The sequence below is a fragment of the Chionomys nivalis genome, chromosome 18 (assembly GCF_950005125.1).
Source record: "Chionomys nivalis chromosome 18, mChiNiv1.1, whole genome shotgun sequence".
Taxonomy (NCBI): Eukaryota; Metazoa; Chordata; class Mammalia; order Rodentia; family Cricetidae; genus Chionomys; species Chionomys nivalis.
In genome coordinates, this window is record NC_080103.1 from 17,204,405 (window position 1) to 17,220,148 (window position 15,744).

The window sequence follows — 15,744 nt, forward strand, 5'->3', positions numbered from 1 at the left end:
ATTTGGCAGACAGAAGAAGTTCAAAGCCAGCCCAGTCTACACAGCAAGCTCCAGAATAGCTAGCAGTACATAGAAAGATCCTGTCTCAAAAGAAAGGGAGAAAGAAAAAAAACAATCAAACAAATATGGAGAAATGGTTGTTCCAGGCTGATTTAGGAAAACTATTGAGAAATGTTTAGATACCCAAAAGTATTCAGATGGCTACAACTGATGTAAAGAAACAGCAGAAATCTTTAGATGCAATTTAGCAGAAAAAAAATAAATAAATAAAAAATAAAAAAAAAACAACCTCCCTCCTTTTATCTCTAAATCTCTAAATCACCTAAAAATTAGCAAGGAAAATAACAAACATAAATTACCTCTACCAAGCCACAAGACAGCACAATATAAAACCAAAGCACAATATAAAAAGAAGGAAAGCAGTTGAATGGAATGGAAAATGGCCAATGTCATCAGATAACTAACCCTGCTTTGCAAATGACACAGGCATACAAACTTCAAAAGATAGGTTTGACGTAGAGCCAAGTAGCAGACCACTTACTAACCTAGCATACCCAAGACCCTGAGTTCAAGTCCCAGCACCTCAAAACAAAAAAGATCATCTCTAAAATGGATATTGTAGGTAAGGAAAGGGTATGAAAGATAGATTGGAAAAATCAGCATAAAAATAGTCCATTCAGCTGACCTTTCCTACCCTATCAAACTCTGCTCCATAATGTCATCTGTCACATTTCTATCCCCAGAAAGGTATATACAATTTTAAATTTCAAATTTAGAATGTCTGAAAATTTCTTACAATGATATTTACAAATCCATAGGACTATCAGGCTAATGACTTAGCAAGATGGATCAACAATCTATGGCTCAAATATGGCACCAACAATTCCAAAATGATGCTTTTCACATTTTATTCTACTTTGATATTTTGTGAAATAAGCATAATTTTAATTTTTAAGAAGAGTTCTTTCTTCTGGAATTCTGGTTTAAAAACAAAACTAAAATACAAAAAAAACTGTTTAAAAACTTTCACACAACATAAGCAAAGCTTGCAAACTGAAATATCTTTTAATCACAATATAAAACTCTATGCATCCTTTCTGTACTTCTATTTTTTTATTATTGTATAACTATATATCCTCCTTAACTGTGATTACAAGGTATCTTTTGTAAAGCCAGAGAAGATGAGAGGAAATAAAAGAGGATCCCTTCTCCCTTTTAAAGACAAGATCTCTCTATGAAGCCCTGGCTGTCCTGGAACTCACTGAGTAGATCAGGCTGGCCCTGAATTCACAAATCTGCCTGCTTTAGCTTCCTAAGTACCAGGATTAAAGGAGGGCACCACTATGCCCAGCCAGAATCCCTTATAATATATCACTTTCTATTTAGAAAGCACAAGGCATGAAAAACAGTAATAAAAACCTAAAACTGACATTCTTGCAAATATTAGAGAACACAGACTTACCATTTCAAGTCTTCTACTATGTGATATTAATAGAAAGAAGCAACAGAATGTTTTAGTTTCCTTTCATTGGTATTATAGAGAGTACATTTCAAAAAAATTGCAAAATGCAATGATCATTAGGATTTTTTGTTAAACAATATTTCTCATATTTTTATAGCAATGTAAACTGACATAAACATTTTAGATTCATTGATTCAAAATTACTGAAGGCTGACCTTCCAATAAATGCATAATTAAATCATGAAAATTTGTTTAAGCAAAAGGCTAAATATTTGAATATATTAAAATTATATCATACAAATTATCTTATATGTCAACAAACAATGTTTTTAATATTATGGGTACTTTATAAAGTAAATATTAAAATATAGCATTAATCTCAGAGTAGTTACAATTTAAATGTACTTATTATACCATTTAAGTGATAAGAATGCTAATTAACCTAATATGATCACTACTCAATGTGGACATAAACCAAAACATCACACTGTATTCACAAATGAGTATAAACATTATGTATGACTCAAAAATTATGAACTAATTTTTTAAAAGAATACAAGTAGTTGGCTATTTTGTAAAACCTCATTTTCCTTGTTGTTTACTTCCTTCTTATATTCTTCTTCAAGGTGTTGGATTTTTTCATGATCTTCCTTTACTTTAAAAATAGAATAAATAAACCTTGTCTTAACACAATTGCATAACTTTTCCATTGCCAACAAAATTTAAAGATTACCCTTTCTTGTTTATCTCAAAATTGCACTAAACCTCAAAAGTTTCTAGTGTATTAAAACTGGTATTTTCTTCTGCCAGTTCTATTTACTAAAATAATGACTGTATACAGTTTCAAAATTATAGCTTAAAGTCCTATAGTTCTTATAAAAGCACTTTCATAAAAATTTTATTCTTTATACTTACATAAAATAACAAATCTTAGATATATAATAATTTACCAAAAATATGTGAGTAAGGCAAAACTATGACTCTAAAATACTAAATACAGGCCATAATAAATATTTCATAGAAAAGATGGTTTTAAAACCAAAAGAAATGTTAACATATATATTTCCTGCCACAATCAACAAGATTTTGAGGGGGGATTACAAAAGCAAAGAAAACAAGAAATATAAACTAGTTGAAGGCATCAAATTAAAGGGGTACAGATACTAACAAAATCTAATAAAACATAAATAGCAGAAAAGCAACATGAAAAGTTAAATAGGAATCCTACACTTAAAATGCATTTCCAGTCTGGCATTCTCAGCTTGCCCACGAAGTTCCTCAAAAGCCAGTATCATTTTCTAGAATACAAAATTTAACTTTGAAATAAGAGACCTTTTAAATACTTTTTTAAAACTTTGAAAATATTAACAAATTTTGCCCTATAATCACTGGATACAAATTCATACAACTTTGGAAACTGCAAACACTGTAATATAATAATTTACTAAAAAGATTTATGTTATAATGAAGCCAGTGTTATTGATGCTTTAGCTAACAAAGGTATCTGCTAACAAACCTTTCAGCCTGAGTTTGATCCTTAGAATCCATATGGTAGAAAGAAAGAACCAACTCCAACCTCTACACGCATCCTGTGGCAGGCATACCTACACACATATACATACTATTTTAAGGTTTAATAACTATGCCTGAGAAATCCACAGAACAAAAATGCCTCCAACCTGTAAGCCCCTTGCCAAAAGACAGATACTTCCAGAAATGCTATTATTTATGAGACATAATTAGCCATGTTTTTACTCCCCTAAACAAGTTTGTTTGACTCATCTGCACCAGATATGCTTGTTGATCACATGCAGGCAGGTATAGTGAAAGATTCAACAGATCCATTATATCTGGCTTGAATTCCAGAGTGATGGCACCTGGGCTTTGAAGTAATCTTTTGTAAATAATTATTTTTATATGAGTTGTTCTTCTGAAGGATTCACAGAGCCTTTGTATAACTTAGTCCTAAGACATACCTGGCCGGGCAGTGGTGGTGCATGCCTTTAGTCCCAGCACTCAGGAGGCAGAGGCAGGCGGATCTCTGTGAGTTCAGGGCCAGCCTGGTCTACAAGAGCTAGTTCCAGGACAGGCACCAAAAGTTACTTAGAAACCCTGTCTCGAAAAACCCAAAAAAAAAAGACATACCTGGAAAACCAGGAAGTTTAGTATGGCTGAGAATTGCTTAGGTAATGTGCTATGGACAATGCTCTTATACACTGTAAAGATTTGCCACTCATATTAGTTTAATAAAACAATGATTGGCCAATAGTCAGGCAGGAAGTATAAGTGGGGCAACCCAACTAAGAAAATTCTGGGAAGAGGAAAGGCAGAGAGACTAGTCACCAGCCAGACACAGAAAGCAAGATGAGAATGCCTCACTGAGAAAAGGTACCAAGCCACATGGCTAAACATAGACAAGAATTATGGGTTAATTTAAGTTTTAAGAGTTAGTTAATAATAAGCCTGAGCTAATAGGCCAAACAGTTTATAAAATAAGCCACTGTGTATTTCCTTGGGACTGAATGGCTGCAGGACTGAGCAGGACAGAAACTTCTGTCTAGAGAATGATCTCATAAGAAGTTTTACTATGCAGAAACTGACTTGCTAAAGGTGTCTCTTGTGTGACAACAAAGAGGCTTTTGTGAAGCCATGAGGCAGTCACTTCATCAGAGGCTGACTCCTCTGTTGTTGTTGCTGCTGCTGCTGCTAGGCTCTTAAACATGATGGAGTGACTCTCCTCAACTGAACTGAGTAACAAAGAATACTGACAGGAGGGAGTACTTGGGCAGGAAAATATGTCAGGGTATATGCTTGCCCCTGATTCGATGTAGGCAGGAGGTACACAGGCAGGAAGTATATCAGCATGTGTGCTTACCCTGATTGGACCTGGTAGGAAATACAATGGCCTTGTGGGTTCACCTTTTTAAGCCTCAGTAAAATGTGGCTACTCACCAATTCCTGGAAAACCAGGAATGACCTGGCCAGAGTCCATCAACCTGCTCAGTATTTAAATAAAGTTTGCTTCAAATTCGGGTTAAAATGGTAGTGGTCTTATTCTCACATGGTGGTATTAACATTTTCTGAAGACCTCAGCAAGATTCAGACCACCCACCCAAATTCTAAAGCCTGAACTTCACTCTGGGAACTTCGGGAGGCAAGTGCCTTGAGACCATTCCAAGGCTTCAAGGCTGCACTCAGTTAACAAACTATCAGTATGAACTATTGTGCTTAGAATGCAGCATCTATAAAAAGACTCCTGGTGAGTCAATCTGGTCTGGTCTGTGGGATCCGGATCTGGAACCCCAATATTATTCTGGCCAATGCAAATAATGTTACACCTGCCTGATTCTGCTTGGTTAGAAAGTTTTGTATGTGGATGGGTATGTATTTTCTGGTGTATACGTAAGTTTTGTTGCAAATATGGAACTCAGAATTATGAATGTGTTGTGGTCACCACATCCTGACTTGTTTTCTTTGAATATGAACGCTTACTCTGCTGTTTTTCTTGCTGCTAGCCACCCAGGCACATAATTTATCTCTAAGCTTTCTGGCCACTGAATCTAATATATTAGGGATTCAAATGTCTTTTAGATATGCATAATATTAAATACTGTTTTATGCTGTTCTATCTTATTGAGAATCTGGCTCTGTAATTGGATTATAGCTCTCCCTTTCTTGGACAGAAGCATGCTTTTAAAGTCTCTATGTCCAGGTCAAGAGCTGTGATAGGGAGAAAAGAGCAAGAAGAGCAGCTAAAAGGATTACTGGTTTCATTTAATTACTTTTTAAGGCTAAACTTAACAGGAATAAGGCTATAAAATTCTAATCTTATAAAAGCTATTAACTTATTGTAAGCTGTTAAAGACAATTAAGACATGCAAGTCACCTTATAAAGTATCAAATTCTTGATGTGTTCAGAACTACTATACTTATAGTCATGCTAAGTACTAATGTAATTAATTAGAAAAAAATAAGCCTTATTTAGCTGCCTGTATGTTTTCAAGGTTAAGCATAAACAAGTAACTAAAAACAAGTAAAGTTTGTTTAGTTCAGATATACTTAATAAATAATGGTCCTCAAGCTTATTAATTAGGTATCTGTTGAATATGGCATTTTTAAATGTTTAATTGAAAAAACTTAACTATGACAGAGATTCCTGGCAACTAACAGTGACCCCTCAAAGTCTTCAAGAAGATGATGGGACATGACAACTCTACCTTAATTATAGTAAGGCTAACCACTAGGCAAAACTATCCTAATGCCTCACCTGCCACCAAGACCCAACCCAAACTCTGGACAAGCAGGACACTGGGAAGTTGCTTGCCCTTCTTTGCCTAGACAAATAGACCATTTGGATTATACTTTCTGCTGTAATTTATCCTTCTCAGATCTCTGATGGCATTGACAGCTAGACTAACTGTAGCTTTCTCAGCTTGGCAGCAGCAGGCAACCACCTCCATCCCCCAAGGTTCACCCTTCTAGTCAGTCCATTTCATAGGTGAAAATCAAGCCTTGCTTTCTTTTTCTGGAGCTACTAGGTCTCCTGTTGAGAAAAGGCAGACAGGTTTGCCTGCTAACAAACTTCACATAAGCAGGTTTCAGATTGTCTTAGTTGGGCTTTTTATTGCTGTGAAGAGACACCATGACCACAGCAAATTTTATAAAGGAAAACATTTAATTTGGGTGGCTTACAGTTTCAGATGTGTCCATTATCATGATGGAAAACATGGTGGCATGCGGGCAGACATGATGCTAGAGAAGGAGCTGAGAGTTATAAATATTGATCCGCAGGCAACAAGAAGTGAACTAAGACACTGAAAGTGGCTTGAGCATATATGAGACCTCAGATCTCCCTCCAACAGTGATATGTTTCCTTCAACAAGGTAATACCTACTTCAACAAAACCATATCTCCTAATACCACCACTCCCTATGCGCTTATGGGGGTCAATTACATTCAAACTACCACACAAATGTAACCTTGTTGAAGGTACAGAAATTGTGGGAGTGGGCAACCAAGAACTGGTCCAGTTTGAGACCCATACTATGAGAGGAAGTTCACCCCTGTGAGGACCGAGAAATGGGAAACCCCAGAGACCTAGAATAGAACTATGACTGACAAAAAAAGAGGAGGAGAAAGAAGGCAGAAGAAAGTCAATGAAATGATTTCTAATGATATTCTGCTATACTCATAGATCGGTGCCTAGCCCAGCTGTCATCAGAGAGGCATCACCCAGCAACTGACAGAAACAGATGCAGAGAACCACAGTCAAACATTACACAGAACTCAGGGAATCCTGTGAAAGAATGGGGAATAAGGATTGCAAGGACACCACAAGAAAACCCACAGAACCAACTAGCTCATAGAGGCTTAGAGATGGAACTGACAACCAGAAAGCCTGCATGGGACTGACCAAGGCTCTCAGCATATATGTTACAGTTGTGTAACTTGGTCTTCTCGTGTAACTTGTTCTTGTATCTAACAGTAGGGGCAGAGGTTGTCTGACTCTGTTGCCTGCTTTTGGGACCCTTTCCTCCCACCAGGTTGCTTCCTTCAGCCTTAAAAGAGAGGAGATGCCTAGTCTCACCTCAACTTGATATACCCTGGCTGGTTGACATCCATGGGAGGCCTGCCCCACACACACACTTTTTTTTTTTCTTTTTTGGTTTTTCGAGACCAGGTTTCTCTATAGCTTTGGAGTATGTCCTGGAACTAGCTCTTGTACACTAGGCTGGCCCAGAACTCACAGAGATTCGCCTATCTCTGCCTCCCGAGTGCTACAATTGAAGGTGTGTACCACTACCACCCCATGAGGCCTGCCCTTTTATGAAGAGAAACAGAGGAGGAGGAGTGGATGGGAGGAGGTGAAGGGGAGAGACAAGGAAGAGGGAGGGAAAACTGGTCAGGATGTAAAAATAAAAAATAAATAAAAGAACTTGCTTTGCAATGACTATTCTCAGTAATAACTACCCTCTGGTAAATGATTAGATGAAAAGAAAAAGGATTAAAGTCTATGCAAATTCTGAGGGTCTAAGAAAGTGTTCTAAGGATATGGAAACTTATGTTCTGAAGGTCTAAAAAAATGATTTAAGATATGTAAATATAAGTTGTAAAGGTATACGAAAGTGATTTAAAGTATGTGACAAAAAGAAATGTTTCAGATTTATTTTCCCCTTCTATCCTATTTTAATATTGAGATTTCAAAAGTTTAAAGTTTTAACACTGATCTGATAAACTGGTAGAGCACAAATTACTATTATCAGTCAGAAACTCAAGATTCTAAATTTCTTTGTTTCCTAAATATAGACCTAAGAGTGCTTCTTATCAAGCTAAAAACATTTCTGTCCAATCTATGTATCAGGCTCTCTGGATAGTGGGAAAAATGTTCATACTTTTTAACCCAAAGCTATAGCTTTGCTAGGACGCAAGGCATGAGTCTACTCCAGCTGTTATATACATACCTGTTAGCTACTTTTTCTACAATGTGGATTCCAATACATATTAATGCTAATATATCTAAAACTTTTACCTTTTGGTAAACTAAAAAGTTCATGTATGTAAGCTTCAGAGAATCAAGGGAGTTGTAAGACTGGGATCCACCTCTCACAGGTCAAATGGATTCCAGATAAGTACAGCCTAAGTTTCCCCATCTGCCTATTCCTGAGAGTGGGATCTCTTTCCTGATCTTGGGACTCCTCTCCTCCCTCAGTCACTAGGACCATGGGCCTGAAAGTTCCAAATGTAAGATTTTTCTTTAAGTTCCTAAATTTTAACTTCTGTCCCTAATCTATATCTATCTCAGCAGATTTTCACTTGGCTGACAGACACCATCCAGGAATCAGCTGCAGGCTTCTAACTGCTGAGTCCTGAATTTGCTGAAAGCTAATGTGAACCAGTTCAGTCAATGTGATGTCTCTTCAGCTGGGCAGTTAACCAGAATCTTCTGATAAATACCCCATTTCCTGATCCCACTCCCAGTTTTTGACTTGGATTTCAGCCTTCCTGAGCCCTGACAACAATATCCTAGCTTCAATCAGAAGCAGTTACAGAAGAGAATATGTCTCCTCCCCTTCTCCCCTTGTCCCCAGCAGGTTAAAAGTCTAAAGGAAACTCCCTGGCATAAGGGACAAAATAGCTACCTATAGAAGTGCCAATTGTCATAAGAGGAAAATGGGCCCAAATCTATCAATAGGTAGATTCATTCACTGGAATATTTCTACAATATTATAGGACACTTCACCTATTCTATGTAAAACAAAGCAGTCATTCTATAACTTTAATAGAAAAATGTTGTTTCTACACAAACTATTTGGGATTAATTACAGGAAATCTGACTGAAATATTACAAAACAGGAGGACCTGAAATGAAACAAATAACTGGCGACCATTCTCATTTCCAGGCTCTTCCTAGATAGTGACTCTGATGTCAGCCAATTCAGAGCCTTCGACCCTCTGTTTCTACTAATTCCTGTTGGCTCTTACATCACTAATACATAACTAAATTATAATTTCTGTCTGGGTATCATTATGCTGACAGTTATTTGATCCCAATATAAAAAAAGGTGCCCATGCAGAATCAAGGATTTGACTCAGGTGGGTGTAATCTGAGACTCAAGTGCCTCCAACCCTTGCCCAAGGACAGATACTTCCTGAAATGCTGGAGGCTATTGTTTATGGGAGATAACAAGCCACATGCTTTTGCTTAACTCTGCACTGGACGTGCTTGATCACACATAGGTAGGAGGAGGTACGTGGGCAGGAAATATGTCAGGATGTATGCTTGCCCCTGATTGGATATAAGCGAGAAGTATGCAGACACACATTAGCATGTGTGCTTGCCCCCTAATTGGACCTGGTAAGCATTACAGTGGCCTTATAGGTTTGCCTTTTTAAGCCTCTGCAAAACATAAATAGTCACCAGTTCCTGGGAACCCTGAATTGAACCTGGCATTCCATTAGCCTGCCCAGTATGTAATTAAAGCTTGTTTCAAATTTAGCTTAAAATTGTGGTGGTGGTCTTATTCTCACCTAGTGGGCTTAACAATACAAATTATATGTATTTAACATTTTCTGTATAATTTTATATATATGTGTGTGTGTGTGTGTGTATGCATGTAAAAAGTAACATTTTCTGTATAATTTTATATATATGTATGTATGCACATAAAAATATTATAGAATTCCTAATGTCACATAACAATGAACACCAGCAAAGTGAAATTACCACTTTATTATCTTAACACATTTTAACATACAATAATCCATAAGGTTTTAAGGGGCTTACAAAAACAAATAATAGAATCAAAACTATCAATAAAGACCTGCCTATACATTTTAAGTGTCTTTCTTCCCCACTAACGTGAGGCAGCCTCATAAGAATTCAAAACTGGCCAGGTGGTAGTGGCGCACGCCTTTAATCCCAGCACTCGGGAGGCAGAGGCAGGAGGATCTATGTGAGTTCGAGGCCAACCTGGTCTACAAGAGCTAGTTCCAGGACAGGCTCCAAAGCTACAGAGAAACCCTGTCTCGAAAAACAAAAACAAAAACAAAAGCAAAAAAAGAATTCAAAATTGTATTTACATCACCTGATAGTATACATTTATTCAATATTCAATAAATTTTGCTTTACAGAAATCAAATTATTTTATTCATTCACTCATCCACTAAATATTTACTGAGTACCTATTATGTACCTGGAACTATTTAGGCACTGAGGATATACACAAAACCCACTGTACTGGAAATTTTATATTGAGTATGACAAAAAATGTGCATACTATGGCAAACTACTGTGTGTCACCTCTGCCTGGCCTGTAAGGCTGAACAGGATGGCTGTTTTACTCTCTGAACTTTAGGCAAGTTTTACCTAGTAAAATACAAATGAAATATTACTAAAAAGACCTCTGTAGCTATCACTCTGCTCAGAAATTCTTCTACTTAAAATAATCATGTTTTTATTAGCACTTACCTCAATGTTATTATTTAGATCCACATAAACTTGTCTTGTTTCTTCCCGTTCATATTCATCTGTAATTATCATTAAAAACTTCAAAATTAAATTTTAAAACATAACATCAACAAAACAATACTTATAATATCTCAGAAAAACATTAAAACATTTAAAATTCTTGTTTACAGCAGCATTGCTACAAATTATTGTACACTACAGTGTTACAAAAGCTCCACTACTAGATGGAATTTTTTAATTCTTCTATATTCTTATGGTACCAATGTCCTCTGTATACTCTACTATTGGCCTTAAATGGAGTCATAAAATGTATCACTATACTATGCCTACCCCACTACATTATTATTTCCTATTATGGACATAGAGATTTTTGTCTAATTCTTGATCAATGCCATGGTAGTTCCAGACATAAAAGGCTAGTCTTAAAATCACACTTGAAATGAATATTAGCTGCAAACATATATACTTATTGATATTTATTACCTTTCAAAAACAGAAAAATTAACTACTACTTAAATAAAAAATGTCTGAGACACATAATTCAATGATACCAAATTACTTTGAAAAACTTAAAAGGCAATTTCTCCTCCTGTTTCCACCATTAAATGAGTAATAAATTGATACATCCCATAAAACAAGAAAGATACCTACATTTATTTGTCTTTTCTGCAGATCTAGCACAGGTTTCCTTAAGCAGATTACACAAATGTCTTGTAGCATTATTCCTGGAAGAAAAAAGGGGGGGTGTTTCCTAACTGTAATCTGGTCTCAAATTAAAATAATACACAAACATTACAGACATATAGTTACAATTTTAGAGAAATTTTTAAAACATTGTATTTGTATATACTGTATATCACATAGTAACATTTATATCAAGAAAAAAATAGACTACTATTGCCAAAATCATTTAATAACTTCTTCACTCTAAGTGACAACTGGTACCCAGTCTCTAGCAAGTTACTATTACTAACAATACCCTCTCAGAGAAAAGGTTCCAGATTTGTCTAGGATAAATAATAAGACAGGGTTAAATTTTTCATTTATTAATTACTCATAAACTGTTCTTGATGCCTAGTCTGAATTCTATTGCAGTACTACACTGTAACTAAAAGTAACTTGGAAAAAAGTTTGACTTACATGTTCTGATCACAGTCAATCACTGATCAGATCAGGAAGCCAAGCAAGAACAAAGACAGAACTATGAAGCAATACTGATTATTGGCTTGCTCCTCATGATTTGCTCAGCCTGGTTTTTTTAATACAGGCCCAAGCATCTGCCCAGAAGGGCACTGCCCATAGTGGCAAGGCCCTCCCACATCAATGATCAATAAGGAAAATGTACCACAGACTTTCCCACAGTCTAATATGATAGAGGTAATTCCTCCAACCTTCACAACCAAAAGTAAAGTAATTTTCTCAGCAGCTATCCATTGTGTGAATAAGATCTCTATTTGTATTAATTTACTAATATAAAGAACAATTTGGTTTCATTTTCCAACATACAGTTTTTTGGTACAAATGAATTACTACACTGACCAAAAAAGGCATTTGACAAGGAAAAGCAGTTCCAAATTGGACTTACTCTATTTTACAAGTGTTGTGTCTAAGACAACAGTGACACAGAAAGATGAACAATATGCAAATGTAGTTTTAGATAACAAATTTTAGGCACTTTTTTGATTCCAGAAAATGATTCCTCCTGACACCTGACATTTTACAGAATGAGAAGTTATTCTACCCAGCTTGCTAAATTTAAAAAAGGTAGAATGGGTATATTTCCTTTTCCCACAGCACTCATGCCGTGACCTGATGTTTTGTTCCTGGAAACCTGAGGTCCTGTAAGGACACACAGACACATATACAGAAAAGCTAGCATCAGGTAGACTGTGCTCACTCTGATGGAGCAATACCAACTATGTAACAATTGAGTTTATTGTGTATAACAGGAGGAACTAGCTAGGAGGACTCTGAGAGAGAGCAGTCTCAGGTTTGATCATCCAGGAGGAAGAAGTTATAGTTATTAGTGTTTTAACACTGATCAATCATTCACAAACACTCTTACTTTCACACGTTTTCTTTCAGACCAGAGGAAGGCTTCACCCTGGGAAGGCTTTGCCACTCCCAAGGGTCTGAGGTTGTGCACATGTCAAACAATATACATTCACGCCGGGCGGTGGTGGCGCACGCCTTTAATCCCAGCACTTGGGAGGCAGAGGCAGGCAGATCTCTGTGAGTTCGAGACCAGCCTGGTCTACAAGAGCTAGTTCCAGGATAGGCTCCAAAACCACAGAGAAACCCTGTCTCGAAAAATAAAAAAAAAAAAAAAAACAATATACATTCACTCAGGATTTTATCCATTCGCTCCACAACCACTTGGGGCTTTCTTGGCTCCCCACAAACTCAGGCAGAAATTATTGTTATGCTACATACACAAAGAAAGTACTCAATAAATAAAAACTATTTTAATAATAAATTTGGAAGTAAAATTATTAATACTTACTCCTTTATTAAATCTTTATTTTCTTGAATTTCTTCTTCTAATTTCAAGCTTACTTTTTCGTTTTCAAACTAATTTACAAAATAGAAAAAGTTAATTACATTTCCCTTTAAAAACATCATTTAGTGTAATCATTAATCAGGTTTTCTTAACTAGCACTCTATATAAGTTCTGTAAGATTCTTTTCTTTCCACATAAAAGGAAATCTTTGAATTTTCCATAAAAATATGAGTTTCTTTAGAAGGTGGAATGTTATGAAATATTAGTTTGGGATGTGTTAATTTGTTTATGCTGTGGCACATTTGTTTAATGAAGCAAAGATTGCTACATTCTTTTATGTTGCATTTGTTTAACTCGGTGAAGCTGTGTTACTATGCCTGTCTAAAAAACCTAATTGGTCTAATAACAAGCTGAATGGCCAATAGCAAGGCAGGAGAACGGATAGGCTGGGCTGGCTGGCAGAGAGAATAAAAAGACAAAAAGAGGGATCAGGAAGGAGCAGCAAGACAAGGAGTAAGAAGTAAAGGAAGTTACACAGAAATAGAGAAAGGTAGAAGCCCAAAGGCAAAAGATAGACAGGGTAATTTAAGAAAAGCTGGCAAGAAACAAGTCAAGCTAAAGCCAGGCATTCATAAGAAAAAATAGTTAAGTCTCTCTGTGTAAAGAATCAAAGAGTAAAAAATGACCAACTACAACAGAAGCATAAGTATCAGGAGTTCAGGGCCAACTTCAGTGTATACAGTGGATCTGAAGCCAGTCTGAGCTAAACAAAATTAAATGCTATGTCAAGAAAAAGGAAGGGGGGTTGGCGAGTTGGCCCAGCGGTTAAGTGTTCTGACTGTCCACCCACTGAGACGGTGGGACTGATCTAATGGGAGCTCACCAAGGCCAGCTGGACTGGGGACTGATGGAGCATGTGATCAAACCTGACTCTCTGAATGTGGCTGACAATGGCACTGAGTTTTGATTCTACTGCATGGACTGGCCTTGTGGGAGGCCAGTCTGTTTGGATGCTCACCTTCCTAGACCTGGATGGAGAGGGGAGGACCTTGGACTTCCCACAGGGCAAGGAACCCTGACTGCTCTTAGGACTGGAGAGGAAGGGAGAGGAAGAGGGGAGAGGGGGAGGAAAATGGGAGAAGGGGAGGAGGTGGAAATTTTTAATAAATAAATAAATAAGTGTTCTGACTGCTCTTCTAGAGGACCTGGGTTCAATTCCCAGCACCCACATGGTAGCTCACAACTGTCTGTAACTCCAGGTCCAGGGGGTCTGACGTCAATGCATATAAAATAAAAGGTAAATAAAAAAAAAAAAGAAAAGAAAAAGAAGAAAAAGAGAAAAAGGGGGAATACAAGATGTTGGTTTAACCAATTAGGACACATGCTACCATACCTGGCAATCTAAGTTCAATCCTCAGAACCTACATGATACAGGAGGAAGACTAACTCCCACAAGTTGTCCTCTGACCTACACACAGACACACATTCACACCCTAATAAGTGTAAAAAGGGGAGGAAGGAACCTTTCACTCTCATCAGCTTAAATGTGCTGAATGACCAGTAAAAGCATTCAATAATATTTAGCACAATATTATCTCTAATAACTTTGAAGTGTATTATCTACTTCTACCTTGACCTTTTTTTCTCATTCTATGGCATATCAAAACTAAACAGTTTCAAAGTTTTGTGTGTAAATACATTCTGATATATCACATCGAATTAACATCAATAATAGGACTTAAAATTTTGAACTCTTTGTATTAATGCTATTAAACTGGCTATTGTCTAAAATAATTATTCCCTTAATCATCTTCATTATATTTTGTGGAATTTATCCCATATTCATTCCTAAAGCTGAACCACAACTTTTATTAATGAAATTTCAAAGTCTTGTTCTCAGAATATCTGCCACATAAACAAATAACCCAGTTTGCTTTGAATTAATATTCTATTTCCAACAATATTGTGCTAATATTTACTTGTGCCATATTTTTATCTTTTTCTTTTATTTTGATTCAATACTTATTTACAATATTTATAATTCAAAACTTTATTATACCTGTAGTTCCTGAATGGCTTTTCGCTGGGCTTCAATTATCTTTCTGTTTTCTTGCAATTTATTTTCTTTCTGCTTCAGTTCAGATTCTATGCTCACTTTCCACTTTTTGATCTTTTCAGCCTCTTTATACAGCTTTGAATACAGTCTGCTCATTGGCTCTGAATTCTACTTGAGTGAATTTACAAAAATTAATTAAGATTTTAATATAATCAACTACAATTACCTACCACAAATTCATATATATTAATGGCGACAAATTGTGTACTCAATTTTATACTCTAACAGGATTAGCTCTTTCATACTATCAAGACAGCATATGATACTTCACAAAATTACTGATTAAAATTAAAAAATGCTAAAGTTAAAAACAATTTAATCAATTAGAGAATTTGACTAGATAAAAGCTAAAATATATCACTCCAAAAGAAACATATAAATGTTAACTGTCTTAAGATATTTTGATTAGAGAAATAAAAAAATTTAAGGATTAAGAGTGTGGTGTTGAGGAGCTGGAGAGATGGATTAGAGGACCTGGGTTCAACTCCCAGCACCCACATGGCAGCTCACAATTGTCTAAAATCCTAGTTCCAGGGGATCTGACATCCTCACACAGACAAATGTGCACATAAGATAAAAATAAATAAAGAGTGTGATGTTTAAAATATGACAAAAATAGAAAGTTATTTGATATGAAATTTTCAATGAGCCTAAAGCTTTATTTAGATTTCTTGCCTTTTTTATCCACATCATATTAT

The 15,744-nt window shown here is 36.1% G+C and overlaps 1 protein-coding gene across 1 annotated transcript in view; it reads right to left on the reverse strand.

The window, feature by feature from the left end:
- Window positions 1–15,744, reverse strand: part of Sycp1 (synaptonemal complex protein 1) — an 86,703-nt gene that overhangs the window by 67,531 nt on the left and 3,428 nt on the right. The window contains exons 5-10 of the mRNA XM_057793884.1: window positions 14,990–15,154; window positions 12,934–13,001; window positions 11,082–11,155; window positions 10,431–10,489; window positions 2,691–2,760; window positions 2,044–2,117 (exon numbers count right to left, since the gene is read on the reverse strand). Of these exons, the coding sequence (XP_057649867.1) occupies window positions 2,044–2,117; window positions 2,691–2,760; window positions 10,431–10,489; window positions 11,082–11,155; window positions 12,934–13,001; window positions 14,990–15,154 (510 nt within the window). The remainder of the gene's footprint in view (window positions 1–2,043; window positions 2,118–2,690; window positions 2,761–10,430; window positions 10,490–11,081; window positions 11,156–12,933; window positions 13,002–14,989; window positions 15,155–15,744) is intronic.